The sequence below is a fragment of the Dromiciops gliroides genome, chromosome 4 (genome assembly GCF_019393635.1).
Source record: "Dromiciops gliroides isolate mDroGli1 chromosome 4, mDroGli1.pri, whole genome shotgun sequence".
In the NCBI taxonomy this organism is placed as follows: Eukaryota; Metazoa; Chordata; class Mammalia; order Microbiotheria; family Microbiotheriidae; genus Dromiciops; species Dromiciops gliroides.
In genome coordinates, this window is record NC_057864.1 from 461,831,608 (window position 1) to 461,856,156 (window position 24,549).

General features: G+C 42.8%; 1 protein-coding gene across 1 annotated transcript in view; it reads left to right on the forward strand.

Annotated features, from left to right (window-relative positions):
- NLK (nemo like kinase) overlaps positions 1-24,549 on the forward strand; it is a 132,545-nt gene that overhangs the window by 105,884 nt on the left and 2,112 nt on the right. The window contains exons 6-10 of the mRNA XM_044004975.1: positions 6,660-6,869; positions 9,416-9,517; positions 20,831-20,917; positions 21,997-22,195; positions 23,255-23,348. Of these exons, the coding sequence (XP_043860910.1) occupies positions 6,660-6,869; positions 9,416-9,517; positions 20,831-20,917; positions 21,997-22,195; positions 23,255-23,348 (692 nt within the window). The remainder of the gene's footprint in view (positions 1-6,659; positions 6,870-9,415; positions 9,518-20,830; positions 20,918-21,996; positions 22,196-23,254; positions 23,349-24,549) is intronic.

Genomic DNA, 24,549 nt, shown 5'->3' on the forward strand with positions numbered 1-24,549 from the left:
CACACCAGCCATGCAGAGAAACGGCCTCGGTCAGTCACCTGTCAAATTGATTTCCACAACATCCATTAGCCAACTCTAACTTATCTCTCTTAATGAGAGCTATGGGGCACGTCATGTTCATCTAGAGATAATCTTGAAATCTCCTTGAAATTGTTAACTTCAACTTCTTCCCCCACCTCCTCATGAAAGTGTAAACTAGCAGCAGAGATTCCAAAAGTCAGGTGGAAAAACTGCAGCCTGAATGACCCACGGACTGGATCATTAGCCCCCAAACGATTCCTCCTCCATCTGTAGGAATAGATCCACATCCCCACTATGCTTTATACAACTTCACCGTGAGAACCAAATAAATTTTTCACGTATTTCATAAGTGGCTTTTACATCATGTTGCTTAATTCTACACAGTAAATACTTCGAATAGTTCAACTGATATATTTAGAGCAGAGAATGTTTTTTTTTAAATGTTTCCTACTTTAAGAGTAATCATTGCTGTCATTGCTATTTAGCGTGTTGGCAGTTAAATCAAGCATTCAAGTCGAGTGTGTGAATGAATTTCATTTTATGATTTTAATGCTTTTTTTCTAACAATAGGCTGGCTCGTTTGAAATGCCTGTTGGTCAGGCTACTTGCAAATTAAGATTCCTGTCAACCTGACTCTGTCTCCTTCACTTAGGATCGTCGGTTTAGCAGGAGAGACTTAAGCCTCCTGCTCTTCTCCTCCCTCGCTCAAGAAATTTATTAAAATGTTTTGCGAGTCCTCAGCTTTAGCAGCACGGGATAGCAAATTGAGAGGTCTGGGTTGAGTCTTCTTTCGTCAGTTTTGCGGCCCCAGGAAAAATAACTTGTTTCCTCCTTTTCAATGAGGGTTGTAAGAGGCCATCTCTGATGTCCCTTCCCTAAGTCTTAAGATAAGAAATCATCCAAACCTCCCATTTCACAGGGGAGAAAACTGAAGCTTTGGAGGATAACCCCACCCTCCCAGGCCCCCTAACTCCAAATCCAGTTTTCTTCTTTTAAAATAGTATTTTTATTTTTTTCTAATTACATGTAAAGATGGTTTTCAACATTCATTTTTTCTTCTTCTTCTTTTTCTTTTTCTTTTTTTTACATATAAGGTATTTTATTTTTTCCGTTACATGTAAAGATAGTTCTCAACTTTTGTTTATACATGCTTTACAATTTCAGATTTTTCTCCCTCCCTCCCCTCCCTCCCCCCTCCCCTAGACAGCAGGTAATCTGATATAGGTTATATCTATATACATATACATATCTATATATCTATACACACACATATATATATATACACATAATAACATTAATCCTATTTCTGCATTAATCCTGTTATAAGAGAAAGAATCAGAGCTGTGATGCAAAACCTCAAAATAGAAAAAAAAACCAACAGCACCCAAAACAAAAGAAATAGTATGGTTCAATCAGCATCTATACTCCACAGTTCTTTTTTTTTTTTTCCTGGATTTGGAGATCCTCTTCCATCATGAGTTCCCTGGAACTCTTCTGTGCCATTGCATTGGTGAGAAGAATATAGTCCATCACAGTAGGTCAACACTCAATTCAACTTTCATTTTTTATAAGATTTTGAGTTTCAAATTTTTTCCCTCTCTCTCCTCCCCCCTCCCCAAAATGGCAAACAGTCTGATATAGGTTATATATGTGCAATCATGTTATACATTGTTTCCACATTAGTCATATTGTGAAGGAAGAAACAGAACAAAAGGGAAAAACCACAAAAAGAAAAAACAAAACTAAAAACAAGTAAGAATAGTATGATTTGATCTGCATTTAGACTCCATAGTTCTTTCTCTGGATGTGGAGAGCATTTTCCTTCATGAGTCTTTTAGCATTGTCTTGGATCATTGTATTGCTGAGAAGAGCTAAGTCACTCGTAGTTGATCATCACACAATGTTGCTGTTATTATAAACAGTGTTCTCCTGCTTCTGCTCATTTCACTCAACATCAGTTCATGTAAGTCTTTCCAGGTTTTTCTTTTTTCTTTTTTTTCTGTGAGGCAATTGGGGTTAAGTGACTTGCCCAGGGTCACACAGCCAGTAAGTGTTAAGTGTCTGAGGCCGGATTTGAACTCAGGTCCTCCTGACTCCAGGGCCGGTGCTCTATCCACTGCGCCACCTAGCTGCCCCCAGGTTTTACTGAAATCTGCCAGTTCATCATTTCTTACAGCACAATAGTATTCCATTACATTCATATACCACAACTTGTTTAGCCGTTTCCCAGTTGATGGGTATTCCATCAATTTCTAATTCTTGGTTACCACAAAAAGAGCTGCTATAAATATTTTTGTATTGTGAGTCCTTTTCCCTTTTTTATGATCTCTTTGGGATACAGACCTAGTAGTGGTATTGCTGGATCAAAGGGTATGCACAGTTTTATAGCCCTTTGGACATAGTTCCAAATTGTTCTCCAGAATGATTGGATCAATTCACAACTCCACCAACTATGTATCAGTGTTCCAGTTTTTCCACATCTTCTCCAACATTAATCATTTTCCTTTTTTGCCATATTAGCCAATCTGATAGGTGTGAGGTGGTACCTCTGAGTAGTTCTAATTTGCATTTCTCTAATCAGTAGGGCAAATCCAGTTTTCTTTGTACTCTAATGTACAGTCCTAGTCTTTTCCTTAATGTATATAAGCTGGAAAGAATGCTAGGTTTTCAGACTGCCTAAAAAATAAAACCTCTGGCCATCATGTGATGAAGTATTTTTCTTCTAGCCAAATGTACTGTTTTTTAAAAATATAAAGCCAAAAGGGTATCCCAGAAGTCATTCAGTACATGTATCTCCATCCTGATGGTATTCTTCCTAACCTTAGATGAATCTCTGGATTCTTTGTAATGACTCTGGGGACAGGACATCTGCAGCCTGCCTCAGAAAGCTAACCCTAAGTTTGACAGCTTTTACCAGGAGGGATTTCACTCTAGCCAACCTAACAACCATCTCATGTCCTGGCTATTGGTTGAAAGATTGAACAAAGAAGGATTTTGTACAGAAGTTGCCCTGCTTCATATCTTTAAATGCATGAAGTCAGTTGTCCTAGCTGTTTAGTTCCAGTACACTTTACCTCTAGCAATGTTAATAGAGGGGAAAAAACTACTGAATAAATGACACAAGGTTAGGGCACACTGGAATCTTGCTCTATCCCCACTGACTTTTCAAAGAGGGCCAAATAGATCAGACTATTTAGAGAACCAATTGAATGCGCAGATGTATCCATAGTAATTATTCCAACGCTTTTTAAATTGCATCCTTTCCTATGTTGAGTATACTTTAATTTCCTATTATGCAGAAGATGGGTTATTGAAAACCTCAGTCGCTCATTGGTTATCTGATCATTGAGCACAGCTCATCCTCCAGGTAAGATGCTAAAATTGGATCCAGACCAGACTGGCTGACCAAACAGGTGATCTGCTTTTGAGCTGAAGGTTATTTTGTAAAGCTGTGGGTACAGACAAAATAGAAAGGAAATGAGGGTTTTGATGCCCTTTTTTGAGTCCCTGCTAAAAATTTTACATCAAGGCCAGGTTAAGGCTTCTACCTCCTAAGCAATCAATCAATATGCATGCATTAAGCGTCTCCTATTTTCCACATGGTGCCAGGAATTAGAAATGCAAAATAAAAGAATACAGAAATCTCTCCTCTTAAGGAGCTAACATTCTGCAGGAAGAAACAATATATAGAAGTGTGTACAAGATAAATATAAGGCAGTAGTTAGGAAAGGAGGTTACTAGCAGTTGGGAGGATCAGGAAAGGGTTGGTGAAGGTGATACTTAAGTCTTAAAGGAAAAGAGAATCTGTGAGTTAAAGGGGAGGAGGCTTGCCTTTGTATGAGGAACAGAGTTCAGAGCCAGGCCAGCTGGACCCTCAGGTGCTAGCTGGAAGGAGAAGTTGGGGCCAGGCTGTGCCGCCAGCTTAAAGCCCAAACAGAAAAGTGTCCATTTGGTCCTTGTGCCAGTGTATGAGAGTGAAGAGGGCAGTAATGGTGAGACATCCACCAGAGAAGACGCATTTTGGTTGCTTTGCGTGGAGGTTTGATCAGATCAGGGAGAAAGGTGACCTAGAGAGACCGGAAAAATAATACAGGTTTGGACCAAGGTGGTGGTTGTGTGAGTGGAGAGAAGAAAATGTAGATGAGCTTTTTATAAAGCTGGATAAGTGGGTGAGGGAGGGTGACACAGTGGCTATTAACCTGGCAGACTGGAGGAATGGTGGGGCTCATGTCAGAAATCAGCTCAGACAAGGATAAGTTTGGGAGAAACGTTAGTGCTCTCTTTTGGACACAAGTTTGAGAGGTCTGCAGGACTGGCTGAGGGAAGAGACTGCCTGCGGCTATTGTCATTTACAGAGATGAGCATTGAACCCAATGAAGTCACCCAGGGAGAGAACAGTGAGAGAAAATCAAAGCCTTGGAGAATATCCCCAGTCAGAGGGTGTAACATGAAGGATGAATTAGCAAAGAAAGGCCAGTAGGGAGTGGTTAGACAGATAGGAGAATGAGGAGAGAGCAGTAACAAAACTCAGACCAGAAGCTGGTCAGCAGGAACAGGAGACATCTCCTGTAGAAGATGGGAGGCAGGGGCAGCTAGGTGGCGCAGCGGATAAAGCACCGGCCCTGAATTCAGGAGGACCTGAGTTCAAATCCAGCCTCAGACACTTGACACTTACTAGCTGTGTGACCCTAGGCAAGACACTTAACCCCAATAGCCTGCCCCCCCCCCCAAAAAAAGAAGAAGATAGGAGATGGGAGGCTCTGGGATCTATGACATAGGCAGAAGGGTTGGCCTTGGCAAGAAGGGCTGGCTCCTGATCACAGACTGGAAGAAACAGGGAGAGAGTGGGGAATGACGTCAGGGTGTTTTGAGATGAAGAGAAGGCACTTATAGCAGATGGACTCACTTTTCACAGCAAAGAGGCTTGAAGATTTAATAATCGACTCTCTTTTTTTTTTTTTTTTTTTTTGCCTGAGGTTTATTTTTTTCCTTTGCATGATTGGTTAGTCATACAGCCTCTCCTCTCTTTTCCTTTCCCCCTGCACACGTGGCTCTCTTGGTGTGACTGGGAATGATGAATTAATTCAGCTAGAAGACTGGACAGAAATTAGTAATAAGAATGTTTAAGATGACTAATTTTTTATCATAAAAGTGTTTTATTATTTTCTAGTTACATGTAGAGATAGTTTTCAACATTTGTTTTTATAAGATTTCTAGTTCCAAATTTTTCACCCTCCCTCCCCAAGACAGCAAGCAATCAGATATAGGTTATATATGTACAATCACATTAAACATATTTCTGCATTAGTCATGTTGTGAAAGAAGAATCAGAACAAAAGGGGAAAACCTCAAAAACAAAAGTAGAAACAGTATGGTTCAATCTGCATCCAGATTCCATCATTCTTTTTTCTGGATGTGGAGAGCATTTTCCATCATGAGTCCTTTGGAATTATCTTGGATCATTGTATTGCTGAGAAGACTTAAGAGTCTGTCACAGTTGATCATCACATCATGTCGTTGATAGTGTGTACAATGTTCTGGTTCTGCTCATTTCACTCAGCATCAATTCAGCTAAGTCTTTCCAGGTTTTTCTGAAATCCACCTGCTCATTGTTTCTTACAGCACAATAGTGTTCCATTACATTCATATACCAAACCTTGTTCGGCCATTCCCCAGTTAATGGGCATCCCCTCAATTTCCAATTCTTTGCCACCACAAAAAGAGCAGCTATAAATATTTTTGTACATGTGGGTCCTTTTCCTTTTTTTATGATCTTTTTGGGATAAAGACCTAATAGTAGTATTGCTGGGTCAAAGGGTATGCACAGTTTTATAGCCCTTTGGGCATAGTTCCAAATTGTTCTCCAGAATGATTGGATCAGTTCACAGCTCCACCAACAATGCATTAGTGTTGCCGCTTCTCCAACATTTATTGTTTTCCTTTTTTGTCATATTAGCCAATCTGATATGTGTGAGGTGGTACCTCAGAGTTGTTTAATTGTGTTTCTCTAATCAGTAGTGATTTAGAGCATTTTTCATAGATAGCTTTGATTTTTTCATCTGAAAACTGCCTGTTCATATTAAGATGACTTTAAAAGGAGCCTGAGAATTGTTCATTGAAAATTGGGACCAAGCTCTCTGAAGCTACAGCTTCTACAAGATGATCACCATTTTTTCCTTATTGTGTCTTATCTATAAAAACTCTAAAAACCTTTCAATGGAGATGCCTTGTGCCACATCCAGAGCAGATTGAAAAATCAACCATTTCTTCATTCAACAAATATTTATTAAACACCCACCCTGCACTAGGCCTGAGCAAGGTGTGGAGAGAGCCCCTGGTCTTACTTTGTTGTTCTTTTGCTTCAGTTGTCAATCAAGAAAAGTGTAAAAGAGCCAAAGAACTTGTGGACACAGCATTTTAAGTGGAAGGGAAGGAAACATAGACAACTAAACAAGTTGTTCTTCCTCCAGATAAGATCTATTTGTGCAGTAATGATCACGTGCTTATAGTATTAAGCTCTCATCTTAACCCCTTACACATGTAAATAATATGTGCCAACAGTTTATTTCGAGCATTGTATTTAAAAGCTCGGGTCATTTCCAAATCACATTTGAAAAACAGACCGCTTTTCTATTTAGATTTGTGACTTTGGATTGGCCAGAGTGGAAGAATTGGACGAATCCCGTCACATGACTCAGGAAGTTGTCACTCAGTATTATCGGGCCCCCGAGATCCTGATGGGCAGCCGTCATTACAGCAATGCTATCGACATCTGGTCTGTGGGCTGCATCTTTGCAGAACTACTGGGAAGAAGAATATTGTTTCAGGCACAGAGTCCCATTCAACAGGTATAATTATACCCTAGACCTTTGATGCCATGTCATGTAATTGATTTTAGGCAAATTGAATTTCAGATATCATTGAGAGAGAGAGGATTCTGTCACCCACAAATCAGAGGGGCTCTAACTGCTTTTAGGGTCAGGTCTTTGGCTGTATTGTGCATATTATGTTCTGCTGTAACATTTGTTCAAAGTGACAAGAAATAAGTACATCTTCCCCGCATAGTGTGTTCTTGTGGGGTTGGTGGTGCCGCTGATCCATTTAAAATGTATTCCATAAAGTTACAAAAATTCAGTTTTTCTATGAGCTTCAATGTTGATGCATTTTGAGCATTTGGAAAAAGCTGATAACATTTAGCTGGTGAGAGAAGATATTTAAACACTTTGAGCTCCATAGTACAGCCAAACTCATTAAAATGCAGATTCAAGGAAGCATTTAGAACATTCTGATTAAAGCTTTGTGAGTATAGCTAACTGAACTAGGATGTTCCTCGGTAGTATTTCCAAATCTCTGATTCTGAAACAGGCACGCATCTCTACAAACAATGCATGTTCTCATTTACTTAACAGAAGCATCTCCACTGTGTCCAGAACGGTTTGAATAGTCACCGTGTTAGCAAATGTATTTGTCCTGGTCAGCGGTTAACATCTTTCTCAACTATATATTCATTGTCTCAATGAATAGTGTGTGTCTCTCTCTCCATAGATAGAGATACAGACAGTGTAAAATTCAGGCGCCATTGGAATGTTCTCTGGAAGTTGTCCACAGCTGGGTGCTTCTGTCCTGAAAGTGACTCTTCTACTGCTCCATTCACATTCAGCTTCAGCTGGGTTATACCAAGTATGAGCTCTGCCATGTGTGTGCAGAGCTCTTCGTTCCACAGGAAGGCTGTTGTGCTGCACCAATTAGTGACATGGCCGTGTAATTGAAGCCAGTTTTGAGATAGTCTGTACATACATATGGCTTTAATAAAGTCCCTTATGGTCCAAATTTAGAAAATAGAATTTAACAGGGTTGGTTTTTTTTAATACGTGTGCTCTTCATATTTGCACACAAGGAGCTTACATTATGAAACTAATATTGGTCTCTTAAATGTAGGAATCCTTTAAGTGAAAAAAGGGGGTGAAGTCACTTAAAATGTTCAGCGAACAAGGACCTCGGGCTACCACTAAAAATAAGGAGAGCACAACTTGTGTTGGTATTGAAAGCTTAATTTTCTAGAGGAAGAGGATTCTTGTTTTTCCTGCTCTGGAAGGACCACTTGGGGAATCCCCATATGTGTTACCAGGAAAGGGGTTTATAAACTGGTGAAGAGAAGCCAGGGATTTCCTGTAACATTTCCTAATCCTTAAAAAAAAAAAAATAGATTGACTTGCCAAAAAACAAAACAAAACAAAAACAAAAAAACAAGGGGCAGCTAGGTGGCACAGTGGATAAAGCACTGGCCCTGGATTTAGGAGGACCTGAGTTCAAATCTGGCCTCAGACACTTGACACTTACTAGCTGTGTGACCCTGGGCAAGTCACCTAACCCTCTTTACCCTGCCAAAACAAAACAAAACAAAAACAAAAACAAAAAAATAGGTTGAAATAGATGCGGCAAACCTTCATATAAGAACTTTCTTATCCACAGATCGAACTCATTTGGGGCAGACTTTTCTAAATATTTCATTATTTGTCTTATGAGCCTGCTATTTCTGATCAATGGTAGCTTGATGATTGTTACAGATTAAAAGTGCCATCTAGTCCTCTTCAAAAAACGGAACAAAACAAAATAACCCTTTGTGAGCATCTTTGTTCCTGGAAAAGAGTATTTCTATAATGTGTCTCCACAATCCCAAAGTGAAGGGCAGCAGCTCTGTCCTGGGCTCTAGGCGGACCCCAAACTTGTGCTTCTGTTGGTGATTTCAGGCTAATTAGTTTATCATAGGACATCTGGAGTGTTCAAAACAGATGTGAAAAGAGATGGCTGTGTACAGGGACAGGCCATCTGAACTGTTGGCCAAATATATACTATCCCCCAGGATGGGTATAGTTCTTTGCCAGCATGGGAGAGGGTTCTCCTGACTAGAATGTAAACAAATCTATCTTGAGCCAAACATGGAGAGTCCCACTCTGACCTCAAATATAAAGGGTACCTTACCTGGCCAGTCCAAGCCTGCTCCACACCTCCAGATCCAGCCCTCTTCCCCTTTGTTGCAGAAGACAATTTTTAGGTGCATTTGAAACTGGTATCACTCATGCCCAGCCACATCCTAGCTGCTATTATGTCCAGCACAGGGGAGGCCAAGTCAGGTCTCTTTAGCAAATCTATTTACCTCCCAGCATTAATGCCATACAGACAGGTGGGGAGAGTATCCACAGGTGGAGCTGTCTGCCCTTTGCTAGAAAGGGAGAGTATAGTCTAGTCTCCATTTACTTGGAACATGAATTTGAAAGCTGTCCTCTAAGCTGTGTGTGAAGCCCTGATCCCAGAATTTATTATGGGACTTGAAGAACCACGGGCCGTCTCCCTGACATAATGACTGTTGTCTCTTTTCCATGCCTGCCTACAGTTGGATTTGATCACCGACTTACTGGGCACACCGTCACTGGAAGCAATGAGGACAGCTTGCGAAGGTGCCAAGGCACACATCCTCAGGGGTCCTCATAAACAGGTAAGGGCCAAGGGGGAGAACAGCTGCTCTGGACACTACCTGCCAAGGCAGCAGCAGGAGCGTCAGGACCAGGATTCATAAGTGGGTGCAGAGCCACAGCATCCTCTCACTCTTGTCTGGCCAAACACAACAGTATCAACTCCCAGTGCATGCCACAACAAAACTTCATATTGTCCTGGGCTGACCTCGACCACCTATTGCTACCTGATAACTTTAGGTTTTGTTTTATGTTGAAACTCTCTCTTCAAACAAAAGTCTCTTCATTCTATACTCATTTCTAAAGATACACTCTTCCAACCTTTTCACTTATAGCTCTTAGTCTTTTAAATATCTCTCAAATGTCCAGGGTCATTTTATCACTCCTTTGCTGTGTGACTACAGGTAAAGTACTCCCCCTCGCTGAACCTCCATTTACATCTTTTTTGTTTTTTTTTTACTTTAAATAACACCTAAGGTCCCCTTAAACTCTGATATCCTATGATTTATCTTTGTAATAAAGTTTTCTCCCATTTTATTAGCGTTGCCAGCAAAGGATAGCTAAGATGAGCCACAAGTGTAGAAAGCAAAAGTATGTCCAAGTACAAAGAACTAGAATTCCAGACCCTTTTTTTTTCAGTTTTGCCCTTTCCAATTCAGGCACAAGTCAAGACATCACCCGTGATGAGGGCAGCTAGGTGGCAAAGTGGATAAAGCACTGGCCCTGGATTCAGGAGGACAAACTGAGTTCAAATCCAACTTCAGACGTTTGACACCTTGGGCAAGTCACTTAACCCTCATTACCCCGCCAAAAAAAAACAAAAAGAGAGAGACAAAAACAGAGGATGAACAACAACCCAGTGTGGGCATCAACAGCAGCATTAATCCAGACAGGCCCTTGGAATTTGCTGCCAACCAATCCCCTACAGAGGGGCACAAACTGGGTCTTTTTCTCCATCCTATTAATGTATCAGCACTTCCACAAGTTCATCTGTGGACCAACATACCAGAGAATTTTTCAAAACTTCAGAAGCTTGAGGCCTAACCCTTGTGAAACCCCAAATTGGGCTGGACAGAGACTGAGGATTAGGCAAGGATGCCCAGGCTGCTGATTCTTCTCTGTGTTGTTGGTCTTAGAGTAGATGAGCATTCACATCAACCACCCTGTGGCTCCTTGTGAATGACCGAAGCCAAAAGGCTGAGGTCTCCCCCTTCAATGAGATTTAAGTACATAGACAAAATGTTTTCTTTGCCAGGCTGTTCCCTCATATAGACGTGGACCCAGTGTTCACTCTCCAAGACATAGTTTTTACTTAGATTAGGGAAAATAGGAAACCATTCAATATCCTTGGTAAAAACCCTGATCAGCAACTATATCCTATGTTTGATCTTTGTAGAAATGAGCGTATCACACCAAAGCTGGTAACAGATCGAAAGGTTTAACTTTGAATATGTAACCAAGCCATGAGGGTACACTCTAAATGGTTGCTTCAGCAGCACCTTGTGTAAAACGCCAGTGGATTCTGGTGCCCATAAAGCTGCTTAACTATATATGGAAAATGGCATCTGGATTGCATTTTACCATTTTTTCCCAAGAAGGCAACATGATAGTCACTGTCTGTGGCTTTGTTAAGAGCCCTGGATTTCACAGTTCACACCTTTTCATTCCTAAGAGGGTGAAGGGTAATAAAGTTGTGTTATCCTTTAAAACCTGCGAGAGCCCATCCAGACAGGTTTAGCCTTTTGTGTTATAATCTGTGCTGCACCTGTCTTTGCTATTTGTTTACTTCAGAACCATTAAAACTGTTTGAGAACTTCACCTTTGTAGAATGTGGTGGCAAATCCAGGAAAGAGTTCTGCATGCGGGGAGAAGTGATTGAGAAGCATTCCGTTTAGTGAACGGACAGAGCTCACTTAGCAAGCACTCGTGGCAGGGATGTTCTCAGAAGGGAAATCGCTTCTCCCTCACAAGATTGTCTGGCCATTAAATCCTGCCCCGCAGAAAGGTAGCATGGGCAGGCTTCTTTCTGAGAAGCTACCTTCCAGCTGATGATAGAATGACTCTGACGTGTGACCTGAGGGCATCAAGGGAAACGTGTTAGGAGAAGGTGCCCTTGTGTGAGCCCCTCACTGACTGGAGCTAGGGCAGTAGGGAGGGTCACTGCCTTCAAACCCCTGCCTCACATGGCCTAGACTTTGGACTCTGCACTCCCAGCATGGCCCATGGGCTCTTATCTGAAGGCCACTGTACCTGGGATCTTGGTAGACCCAGTTGGGGAGGATTTGCAGCTACATTTACATGGAGTATAAATTGACCCAAATTTTTCTGTAAAAACATTCAGCTCTTGATTATATAAAGTCACTCTTCACTCCTAAAGCCATGACAGCAAAGCTTGCAGGAGTGACAGCCCACCGTCAGACCATGCCACCCCATCCAGCTTATTAGTAGCTGCTTGAGCATCTGGCTGGGGGTGCTCTATTTACACCAAAAGCTCTGTGTGTATATGTGTGTGTGTGTGTGTGCGTGCACACACGTGCGCACGTGTGTGTACACGCGTGCACCTGCGTGCGCCTGTGCACACATACGTGGTCTGCTTGTCAATCCCATTTTCTGTAAAGACATCCTTTCAGACCTTTCCCATGGCTTACCACACCGTGACGTCCAGTATAGCCATGTATCACTAATGCTCTGCTGTGTTCCTCTGAGGCGGAGGAGGAGGGGGTTGGGTCATTGCTGGCACCTTCAAAACAATCCTCTCAGTGGCCCTTGCCGCTGCCCACTCATTACTTGAGCCGCCTTGATCCATCTGTCAGCCTGCTCTTGCTGTCTGACCAGGACCGCAGTAACCTTGGTGTGGACTCTAAGACCTTCCCTACTTCACTTGCATTCGCAGTCAGCAGTCTGCCAACCTCCCAGAAGCTGTGTTGAACTCTACAGCCAGCAGCAAAGTCATCGGGAAAGCCCAGTTTCTTCTAGGGCTGACTACATCCCCTCCCCCCAGCCTTGACTGCTCCAATTACTCCTTTGAATCCCAGGCTTCCTTGGAGTATGACCCTGTCAGGACCCTGAGGCCAATACCCTGAGACTGGTGATGAAGGCTACAAGGACTCAGGAGAGGTCCCTGGTAGAGCTCCTCATGCAACTCTCAGAAGATTCCTAGGACAAGGTAGATAAAGATGATGCTTCAGAGAAGCCTGGCCCCACCTCAGATAGCTGAGACCCGTTAAGGTCAGGGCAGGTGACCCCTCTCCTGCCCATGACTAATTTTCTCCTGAGGCAAGGTTGCTCTGAAAACTCTGAGCCTCCTTCACTGAGAGCCTCTCTTGACACTTCTCCTTCCAGCTATTGAGAAATTTGGGCTGCATAAAATATTAAGGTATCAGCCTACCAGAACACACAAGACTTGTGTAGATCCAGTCGCAAAGTGCTTCTTAAAGAAAGAACAACTTAAATAGCTGGAAGAATATTCAGTGTCCATGGCTAGGTTGTGCCAATATAATAAAAATGACAATACAACCAGAGTTAATTTGCCCTTTTCAAATTCCCAAGGGAATACTTTATAGAACTTAATAAAATAATAACCAAATTCATTTGGAGAAATCTTGGCTGTTGTTTCTGATCCCAGCCTTTCCCACTGGGTGTACCTCCTTTTGCTCCTTTGGTTCCTATCAGCTCTCCTCTCCCTGCTTTATTAAAAAAATCTCTTCAACCTTTGTGTTGTCCCGGCCCTTGCCCTCCACACAGATGCCCTTGTTGTCACCACCCTCCACCCTACCTCACCACGGCTGGTACTGACTCATTAAGCAGAACCCCTTGCTCTGACCCTGATGCTTTCTCCCTCCTTCATCAGACAAGTCCCAGGGTAACCCACTATACAGGATGTGCCCCCTTGACTACCTTTCAGGCACTGCCGGAAGAGGATGTGACTCTAGCCCTGGTGTCTTTGCCTGAGAAGAGCATCACGTCAGGGTACCTTTCTGTCCTCTTGAGTAGGGGTCATTTCCCCAAATAAAGATGGGATTTCAAAGGTGACAGATTCTCTAACTGTGGCCCAGTGAAACTGACCAAGAGTCTTCTCCATGGGCCCAGACAGTCTAGATCATCTCCGTGGTCCCCTTTAGCCGTAAATCCAGGTCCTCTGAATGAAGGCAGGCCTCTTGATTAGCCTCCTGTGGGCCTGCTGGGCCAAGTTCCTCATGTTGGAAGTGCATTGGGGACAACAGTACCCACTTCCACCCAGGTCCTGGGTTTGTGCAGTGATAAGCCACCCTTTGACCAATCTGGCCCATCCAAGGTCCTACCCATGATGACCAAGTATTTCTACTTAGCAGATGTATGTACATTAAGACATACAATAAACTGTGTGCCTAAGGTGAGCACCAAGCCAGGAAGCCAGAAGGCCTCTTATAGTCCCTGTTAACTCCCCTGGGCTGTGATCACCATAGATGGCCCTGCTGGACTCTGTGTGCAGCATGGCAAAACTCATCTTTGTGACATGTCAGAAGGAAAACAACAACATGCTCTTGAACAGAATCCCCAGTATTATACCTCTCCTCATCACCCATATCAGTGCCCTTCACTCCTCCCCACCGCCAAGCTTTGTCCAGCAACATCTCTTGGTACTCCACTGAGAACACCCCCCCATCTCCACTGCAAACAGTAGTTTCCATCCAGGTATTCTCCAGCAGTGTACATCTTGTAGACAAGCCTGTGGTCCATAGACAGCTTCATTCTCCAAGTAGCCCAAGCCAACCTATAGGCATCCCTCAAGAAAACCTAGAACGCCCAAATGGATAAAACCCTGTTCTCCAGGAGCATCCCTGAAGTTGAGAGATTAAGTACAACTGTTAATCCCATACCACTAGTCCACCTAATAGTCTCCCCAAAATAGACCCTACTCTATCCCCAAGTTCATCAGACTAGTCAGTTACAACGTACAGCTTGAATTCTCTAGCCTTGAGATTCCCCCCTATATTTCCTCAGTCTTTGCTCTACTTCATCTAGTTTGATGGTGTGGCCTTTCACCCACTACCTTTGTGTTCTTACCATATACTTGTGTATGGATGAATGTGAAACTCCATCCATCCTGAGCTCTATACTCTAGCAAAAGAAATGTGAGTACTTCGTTGGCCAAAGGAATTGTACACTAGAAAACTAGACTTAAGAACTAGCCATCCCCAGCACCTCTAGTTCCCATCCGCCAGAAGAGGAGACTGCTCCATGACCAGTCCTCTATGCCACAACCCTGACAAAGACCTTAAGAGGGTATGCCCCTAGTTCTCTTTCCCTTCCCTTCCAACAGGGTTTCTTTTCTGCCCTCCGGCTTAGAATTCCATGGGTAAAAGAATCTACCTGTTGCTTCCATTAGCTTATTCTTTTTTTTTTTTTTTTGGTGGGGCAATGAGAGTTAAGTGACTTGCCCAGGGTCACACAGCTAGTGTCAAGTGTTCAAGGCTGGATCTGAACTCAGGTCCTTCTGAATCCAGGGCCAGTGCTTTATCCACTGTGCCACCTAGCTGCCCCAGCTTATTCTGTTTTGATCCATCTCATGCCCATGCTTCAAGCATCAGCTCCCACCCACAAATTTTGTTTTCCACCCATTTAGTTTGAGTAATTCTCCTCACCATCCCGTCCTGAGTTTGAATGCCCCTGACATCCAGCCTCCAGATGAAGCATTGACCTAATCTCTCTTTTCCACCCTGTGATGGACACAGGCTTCTTCCATCCTGAAACAAAACAAACCTTTCCCCCAGACCTGCCCTTCTCTCGAGCAATTAGCCGACATTTCTTCTTTCCCTTCACTTTCAAACTTAGAAAAAGATTAGTCTGCTCCCCTGTCCTAAAACCCAGTCGACTCCTCAGCTGAGCACTGAGGTTTCAGCCCTCCACATAAAAGTGTTCTTTCGGTCACGAGGGCCTGAAGGGTCCCCATTGCTCAATCACCGATTCCAATGACCATTTCCTCAGACCTCTCTGTAGTATCTGGCCCGTTTGCCAGCCTGGGTCACCCACCACCTTCTGTTTCCTTCTCTGCCGCTCTCTGTGAGGGTCACTGTGTCCCTAGCCTTTGTCTTTGAACTTCTCTCAATAGATACTCTTGGGCAATGTTGTCCTTTCCCATGATTCCAGTGAGTGCTTGGCCGAGGTCTCTCCCCCAAGCTCTCTAGTCCCACAGTTAGCATGTTGGACATCGCCATTCATGTTCACCATGCCCTTACTTCCCCTAAAGCCTGCTCCTCTGCCCAGCTTCCCTCTTTGTGGGTGAGGGCCATTGCCCCGGTCATCTAGGTCAGTTTAACATCTTGTCAGTTCTCCCTCTGTGGCCTCTCTTACAGCTCACTCTCTCTCTCTCTCCTCATCTCCACTGCTGTGCTACCCCCACGGGCCTTTAGCATGGTCCTCCTGCCTCTGACTCTCCATGACCCTATCTGGAGTTTTCTTGGCAAAGATACTAGAGTGGTTTGCTATTTCCTTCTCCAGCTCACTTTTAAAGATGAGGAAAGTGAGGCAAACAGGGTTAAGTGACTTGCCCAGGATCACACAGCTAGTAAGAATCTGAGGTCACATTTGAACTCGGGTCTTCCTGACTCCAGGCCCAGCATTCTACCCACTGTGCCACGTAGCTGTTCCATATACATCTATATCTGTATAGACATAGCTACCTATGTCGTTGTCCATAGAAGCAATCATTGAAAGGCTTAAAAAGAATGAACTCACCAAGGAAGAGTAAATATTGAGAGAGAATATCAAGAAAACCTGGGGAAGAGAGAGCGCATTGGAGGGAGAGGGCATTAGCAGGGTCACAGCTGCAGAGAGGTCCAGGAGGGTGAGGCTCGAGAACTTTGGATGAGAGATCTTTATCATATCTGCCCATGAGCCTCTTGCCAGCTCTGATGTGACAGCCAGGACCTTGGAGTTGGCTTATGGTGACGGAAGCAAGCATTTTGGAGCCGTTCGTGTATTCCTCTCACATTTCACTAACAGTTCATCACAATCACTAATGAAACATCCTGTCCTTGTGACTCATCTCAGCACCTGCACACACTCCTGCATTCCTGACTAGCTTATAGATCTGCATGGGAATCAAACAGATGGGCTGGTAGTCCTTTAAAGAGAGTAAAAGTAATGGCATGTGGATGTTGGGGGGGTGGGATTGTCAGACACTTGTCTTCGACCTGGAGATTTGAGGGTCGCACAGATTTTAGATTTTCTTAATGAGATTGATGCTGGCATATCCTGTGAGAATCACCATTGTCCTTTCCTTCGTCTTTTGCCCTGCACATTGTCCAGATTAATTTCAGGGCTAACAGCAAGTGGAAGAGAGAGGAAGAAGATGGAATTTGAAATGTTACACACTCCAGAGCAGCTCCCCTCCTCTGGAACTAGCGAGGAACTAAATTATTCACCTCTGTCTTTCTGAGGAGGAAATGGCATCAATGAATCCACTCCTCTTTTCTGCAAGTCTCTTTTAATCGACATTTAGAAGCAGGAAAGGAGAAATGATCCAAATGTGTCTGACCCGGGCAGAGCTCAATAAGCTCTTCTCAGAAATCAGGACCACCCAGCCCCCTTCATTTCGAGTGCATTTATCAGAGACACCTTTTTGTGTGCTCAGGAAAAACCCCAGGATGGAGCTTACAACAAATCAGAACAGAATGAATAAGAAAAAATAAGTTCATCTCTGGGGCCACTAGAGTTACCGAAACATTTCCTAACAGCAGCCCTAAGAGAAGGAGCACAAATATTCTTAAGGTGAAGCTCAGACCAGCTAGTTTGCTGGAAATTAAAACTAGCAAATGCCAAAGCTGCTACCTCTATAGGCCCCAGGTAGCACATGAAGCACCTTGGTATCTTGTGCCCTCGCTATAGTAAATGAGCTTGTTGAAGGCAGGGGTGCGGGCTCAGCTTGAACCCACTTCCAATGACAGGAAACTCATGACTGTGTAAGACACACCATAACTTTATTGTTTTGCTCTAATACTTGGAAAGTTGTTCCTTACATCAAAACCAAAACCTCAGAATTTCACTCCAGTTTTTACATGTGATTGAGGGGGAAATATTAGACATTTTTTTTTTTTTTACAAATTTCACTGAAAAGCAAATCCATTTCTCACATTGATAATTTCAGAGAGGCTCGTAGCTCTTTCACTTCATTTCTCTACTTTTATAAACAAATATATCAAGGGAGTCACTGAAGGCTAAAGGCCTTCTGACCCTCGACTCACTGTCCAGCCCCTTTGAAGATCAGTGAAGGAGAGAAAGGCCAGTGACATGGTGGTGATCACAGAAGGTTGTGGCCACAATAGAATCATACCTCCAGACTTCTGGGCTTGTGAAAACTTTTAAAGGCTTGGACAAGAACTGTAACATGTGACTTTTCTTTAAAACTGGGTATATTTGTGTCATGCCAAGATCCCAAGCCACAAGGTTAGGCAGCCTTCACGGTGAGACTGACCTTGGAAATCCATTATGATCACAGGTCTCTTGTCAAGACTCCGGTTTATGAATTGGAAAAATGTGAAACTTGGGTTTTGACATTTTTGTTGCCCCCTTTTCCTCCATGAAGATCTGACTCTGACGTCTTACTGAGGTGTGCCATGGGCTTCTGACAGTGATGCCAATGGAGCATGATCTCAGGCGGGTCCCACAGAATTGATGCAGCTTTGAGTATGGCCCAGCAGCTGACTGTATGGCCCACCCTGCAGTCACACCAGTACAACCAAGACTGACACCAGTGTGGTCATTGGTTGGCCACTGGGTTTTGGTTCTTTTTTTAGAACCAGCAACTCTCCAAGACTGTTCACTAAGTTATAGAAGGTCTGGAGTCTACATCAGTGAAAAGCGTGTCCCTACTGATGACATCTTGGGCCCTTATGGCCCTTCTAGCTCATCACTGAAATGGACAAAGAGATCATTCCCGAGATAGCTTTTTCATCCACAAACTCACAGCCCGGGAAATACAAAAGTTTCATAAATATCAGTTTTATAGTAGGACTACCGCAGCATCCTTTAGGACCAACAGCATGATAATACCGACCTTTAAAGGGGGGAAAAAAAAGGATGCTTGAAATTACCAGGCTTCATATACTGTTTTTTTTGTTTGTTTTTAGTGAGGAAATTAGGGTTAAGTGACTTGCCCAGGGTCACACAGCTAGTAAGTGTTAAGGGTCTGAGGTTGGATCTGAACTCAGGTACTCCTGACTCCAGGGCCAGTGCTCTATCCACTGCGCCACCTAGCTGCCCCTTCATATACTGTTAAAGTAAAGCTGCCCTTTTTTTTTTCCCCAAACATTACTCTTGAGCCCAAAATGTCTTCTTGGTTGGAGTCTGTGATTATTTGAATTAGGCTAATGGGGAAGTCCTTGGGGCACTGGTAATGTTGGACAGGGGTAATGGAGCTCACTTTTTCCCTATCCCCCTTTTAAGTCATGTGGCTCTCTGCTCTCTTGGACACTCAGGCCCAGAGCATCTCACAGACTAGGACCATCCATGGCAATATAAAATGAGGTGATGTTTAAAGTTATAAAGGTTTATAAGGGGAGTCCCTGAAGGAATAGTGGGTGTTGAGTATTCACGGCTGTAGAAAAGGATCAGGTTATGAAGGATGGGGTCTAGGGGCCATAGTCAGCTTTCAGTTTCCAGAAGACGAGAGGAGTCACTCATCTGAACATTAGTTTCTCTTTAAGTACGGGCTTTGACTGCATTGTCCTTTGAATTGTCACTTTGTCCACAGGACTTGTCTGAATCGTCTGTGGGCCAGAGCCAATTTTGAAAGCCAATAGAAACAGCTGAGGGGCTTATTCTGTTTTTTTTAAATAGCACATAAATCAAGTGAGATCACATTTGGCAGAAAATTTAGAACTTATCTGGCTTGAAGGGAAGGGGGAGACTACCACTGCAAGGTTATGCTTTTTTACTAGGCCATTAGGAGAAAAGATGCCAAAAGAATTTTATCTTTCCCTCTCTGTCCTCTCCCTCCCGCTCCCTGCCAATGAAAGTGAATTAGTAAGGTAAGGCTTGGGTCAAAGGAACCACAATGCTGATCCTCAGAGCATGATGCTAAACAGGCTGGAAGGAATGGGTTTTGTGGTCTTACAGAGACCACAATGGCTGGTGCCTGATGCAGAGGAGCTGCCAAGTGCAGGTTTGTTTAGCCTCAGGCCGGACTGTGGGGTGAAGGTCATCTGTGGAGGGAGAAAGTAAAACCTCTGCCCTGAGATGCCTAAGATAATTGCACAGGAAGATTGACATTGCTGTGAAAAGGATTTAGGCGTTTTACTTCACTGGAACCTCACTGTGGGCTATAACGGCCCAAAAAGATGATCCACTCTTAGACCAGATGAACAGAATTGAGTGTGACAGGCCACTTGTCTCTGCCATCTTCGCATCACATCTGGAGGATTACATTCGGTGCTGAGCACTGGCCTCTCTTCTGTAGGTACATTGACAAAGTGGAGCATGCCCAGTTCGGGAAGGCAGGATGATGAGAGAACTCCAAACAATGTGATTTTAAAAATGAAGAAACAAGGAGTGTTTAGCCCCAAGAAGAGAAGACCTTCTGATATATGGAAGGTTGTCAGGTAGAAGACAGAATAGACTTAGTCTCAGGAAAGCAGAACTCAGAGGAGTTGGTAGAAGTCATCAGGAAGTAGCTTTCTGTTCAAAAGAAGGGTAGTCTAACAGGGCTCTCCAGTAGTGGGGCTGCCTTGTGGGGTAGAGTGAGCTCCTCATCACAAGAAGTATTTAAGCAGAAACCAGATACCTTGAACACTTGTCAGATGTCACAGAAGGGTTGGAGTGGATGAAGTTGTAAGACTAGATGATCCAGGAAAGAGGTGAGGGAATTTAGAGCCAATAAGATAAGAATAAACTCTCAGGAATTTGTTCTACAGGTGTGGGGGATTTTAGGTAGCATTTTGAGAAACTCTGGGATCATATCATAATATGTTGTTCAAATGTTCACTTTGTATATATTGTCTAATTTTTAAAAGTTCTTTCCCTTCCCTAGGCATGCTTAGTTTTCTTTGCACCAGCTTTTAAAAGAGCATAGAACTGTGAGCAACATTTACAGAATTGGTTTTCATTGCTCCTGGGTTTGGGGTGGCTTTTGTGTTCTGGCCCACCCTGAGTAATCACTGAAATTTAAAATCCATTCTCTGAAGTGAGTAACAATTGTTTGGCTTTGAAATCTTACTTAATGGGAAAAGGCCAGTTCCTTTTCAAGTTCAGACTCAATGTCTTTTGAACTAGGTGTTTATCCTGTCAGAAATTGATTTTACTCAGTAGATATTTAAACAATGACCTGCTTACATACTTGACATTTTTCTCTTTCTCAGCCATCTCTTCCTGTACTATATACACTGTCTAGCCAAGCAACACATGAAGCTGTTCATCTCCTTTGCAGGATGTTGGTCTTTGATCCAGTAAGTGGTGGTGTTTTGTTTTGGTTTTCACATTTTTTAAATTATCTTTTAAAAGATGGAGAGATGGCAATGTGGATTATCTTTTTTTAAGCATCTGGTTTCCAAACCATTGGGCATTTTTCCCTCTGACCATACAAACATTTGATTTTTAACAATGGTGCTTTTAAAGGTTCAGTTCTAAGAACTGAAGGTAAAAAGATGAGGTACCATATTACCTCTCTTGTCCCTCTCAGTAAGCGTAACAGGATGTCTGACAGCTAAAGTTTAATTAGGAGTAGAATTAAGAAAGCTAATTTGAAAAGATCTGTCTATCCTGTTGCATAAAATCGCTGTTTGATGTAGGAAACTGGCTTCCTAAGTGCCATTTCTAGATTCATCTTTTATTTTAAATATTCTAGTTTGTCTTTTACTGGGTCTATACCATACCAATTGGGTCCTTAAACACTCAAAAACTGTCTATGAGGCACCTCTCCCCCGTTGTGTCCACTGGACTATACAAAATAGATACATCTCCTCCCTTCGTGAATTGTTGTTAGATTTAATATTATGGAGTGGTTTATACACATTTGAAACTAGAGTTCTGGCTTTCCCAATCTCAAGATGGGATAAAGCCAGAGATGTCAATTTTTCAGCTTCTACAAAATGCCTCCATTGCGATGGATCTAATGAAATGGCCAAGAAAGGTCTTTGCACCCCTAACTAAAAGCCCTCCAACTCTGGGTCCTCAAAAAGTCCCCCCACCCCACCCCCACTCTGGTATGGTTGGGGAATAGTTATTTTCAGTGAAAAATCTCATACCTTGAAGATTCAGCTTTAAACAGTCAAAAAGATCACAATTTTTTGGCATCTATATGGGTGAGAGATGGGATTTTTCACATCCTGAGACTGAGTTCAGTGTAGTAGAGGGCTGACCCTGTAGGAATTCCAAGCCAGAGGCTCCCTCTAGTGGCACACTCTCTACTTGTCCATTTCAGGTTTTAGTTTTTACACAGGGATAGATGATTAAAAGATAAGCGGGATTAATTTATCTGCATAGCAAAAATGTCCTATCAATGAGTCCTCTCCCAATTTGATTTCAGTCCAAAAGAATATCTGCTAAGGACGCCTTAGCCCACCCCTACCTGGATGAAGGGCGGCTGCGATACCACACCTGTATGTGTAAATGTTGTTTCTCCACCTCCACTGGAAGAGTTTATACCAGTGACTTTGAACCAGTCACCAATCCCAAATTTGATGATACTTTTGAGAAGAATCTCAGTTCTGTTCGACAGGTAAAAGGTGAGTGTCCCTGACACCTCAGATTCAGATTAGAGGAGTGAGTTGAGTATGCTGTTCTGTAACAGTGTTTTAGGCCACTTGCCCAAGCAAAGTGATCTTTGACATGAAAGATATAAGGATTAACGGAACCTCCAAGGTGAGGCATATTGACTAAAAATGCTTAAGGCAGGCACTCATTTCCTTTTTTTATTTCCTTCTCTGGCTCATTTTATTTTATTTTTTATATTTAGAGTTTTATTTTCCAAATTACATGTTAAAACAAATTTTGACAAATTTTTTTAAACTTTGTGGTCCGACTTCTCTTCCTCCCACCCTGCCAAGAACTCAAGCAATATAAGTTATACATGACTAGTCATGCAAAACATCTCCACATTAGCCAGGTTCAGGCACTCATTTTCAAGGATGACTTCCTGTGGTAGGGTCATAGTAAAATCTCGGCCTGTTCAATTGAACTGAGTGAATGAATCTTATTGAGCACTTGAGCTACACAACTTACTGTATGAAAAGCACAGACAATAAAAATGATTAATGGCATGGTGGGGGCAAGATGAAGAGAGTATAAGTTTATAATATAAATCCTCCACATAAATGCCCTAATTTTTGAGGGAGGAGGGGGACTCAACCACCAGAATTTTGACCTCACTTTTGCTAAAAGGGGCAGCCCTCAATCTAACTGCCTTCCAAACCACGTGGATTGAAAAATGTGAAGTTATACTTTGAACAGTTGGGTATCCAGCCAGAGATGGCAAAATCTGGAAGGGAATGCAGCCTTGGCCTGTAGCCCTGTGCCCGCTGGGCCAGAAGAAGAGTCAAGCTGCAAGGCATCTCCTTGCAGTTTCCTCCCTAGTTAAGAGACAGCTGGTCTCACTCGGTGCTGGTGTTTCCGGTCACTGTGCTGCTATCAGATGGGTCCCAGGGAGGCAGTTCCCTCTTAGATGATTGGCAGATGTTCTCACGGACGCTATAGGAAGCATCCTTTTGGGGCTGGCTTGGCTACAGCCAGGAATCCCAAGCTTCTATGAACTGGCAAAGATTATGTGATGTTTGTTTGCTCCACAGAAATTATTCATCAGTTCATTTTGGAACAGCAGAAAGGAAATCGAGTGCCTCTCTGCATCAACCCTCAGTCTGCTGCTTTTAAGAGCTTCATTAGGTATGTGGGCCGCATTTCTTTTTTCCTAGTGATAGCTAGGTGTTTAGTTGGCATAAAAGATACTTCTGTGATGCAGAATTATTTGAGCATACTTCTCTCATTTAATTTGAGTAAATGGCTAGAGCTGTATTTTTTGTTGAATGAGTAACCAAAGAGTTTCTGTCAAGATCCTTTGCATTTAAACCAAATTATGGAAAGAATTCAGGTTTTAATTCTCACTTCCACTTTGAAGCATGACTTCAGTTTGGCATGGGTTCTTAGATTACTGCACTGTTTGGTTCTCTAAAATTAGGAAGCTCAATGCTGCAAAGGGACCTTTTGCCTATGGGTCAGATATTACCTTCAACTGGATGTTGCTCAGCTCCGTACCGAATGTCCCAGAAGTCTTACTGTAGTTTTACAACTTGGGACACACAGTGTCTCCACACTTCTCTTCAGTAACTGTAGCTCAAAGTACACTTTCCCTCCCACCGGGCTGCTAAAATAGCTGTCCCATTCAAATAATATTTTGAAGTGCAAAGCCCAAGGTTACCTCTAAAAAGCTCTCTATGTCTCCTCTTCCTGTTTTGGGGTCTTTGATAAATTTGCTTCTCTTCATTCTCTCTGCTTGTCTTTCTTTTTACTTTACTCCCCAACCTGTGTCTTCCCACAGTCCTTTTAACTGGACCCAAAATATATCTGTTGTTCTTATTGAGTAAGTTTTTATTTTCATGTCCATCATTTTTATTTTATTTTATTTTTTTTGGTGGGGCAATAGGGGTTAAGTGACTTTCCCAGGGTCACACAGCCAGTAAGTGTCAAGTGTCTGAGGCCGGATTTGAACTCAGGAACTCCTGAATCCAGGGCTGGTGCTTTATCCACTGAGCCACCTAGCCACCCCGTCCATCATTTTTAAATAGAAGAGTTGATCTTTTTGTGTCTGTCTTCTTGGACCAAAAAAAAAAAAAAATCCAAAACGAAGTTATTTTTACTTACAGGTACTTGAACGAGGTATTATGAGAGAAACAATCTGAGAATCCATCCCTGGTTCTAAGGAGCTCTGTGTCTGAATACACACATAAAATATCATTACAAAGCAGGAAACAAGTAACGCATAAGTTACACATAAAATTGTCTCTATTGTTTATCTGGCCCTTGGAAGGAAAAACCTTCCCCACACTTAAACCTTTGGTTAGACCATTTAAAGCAGGGAACTTTGCCA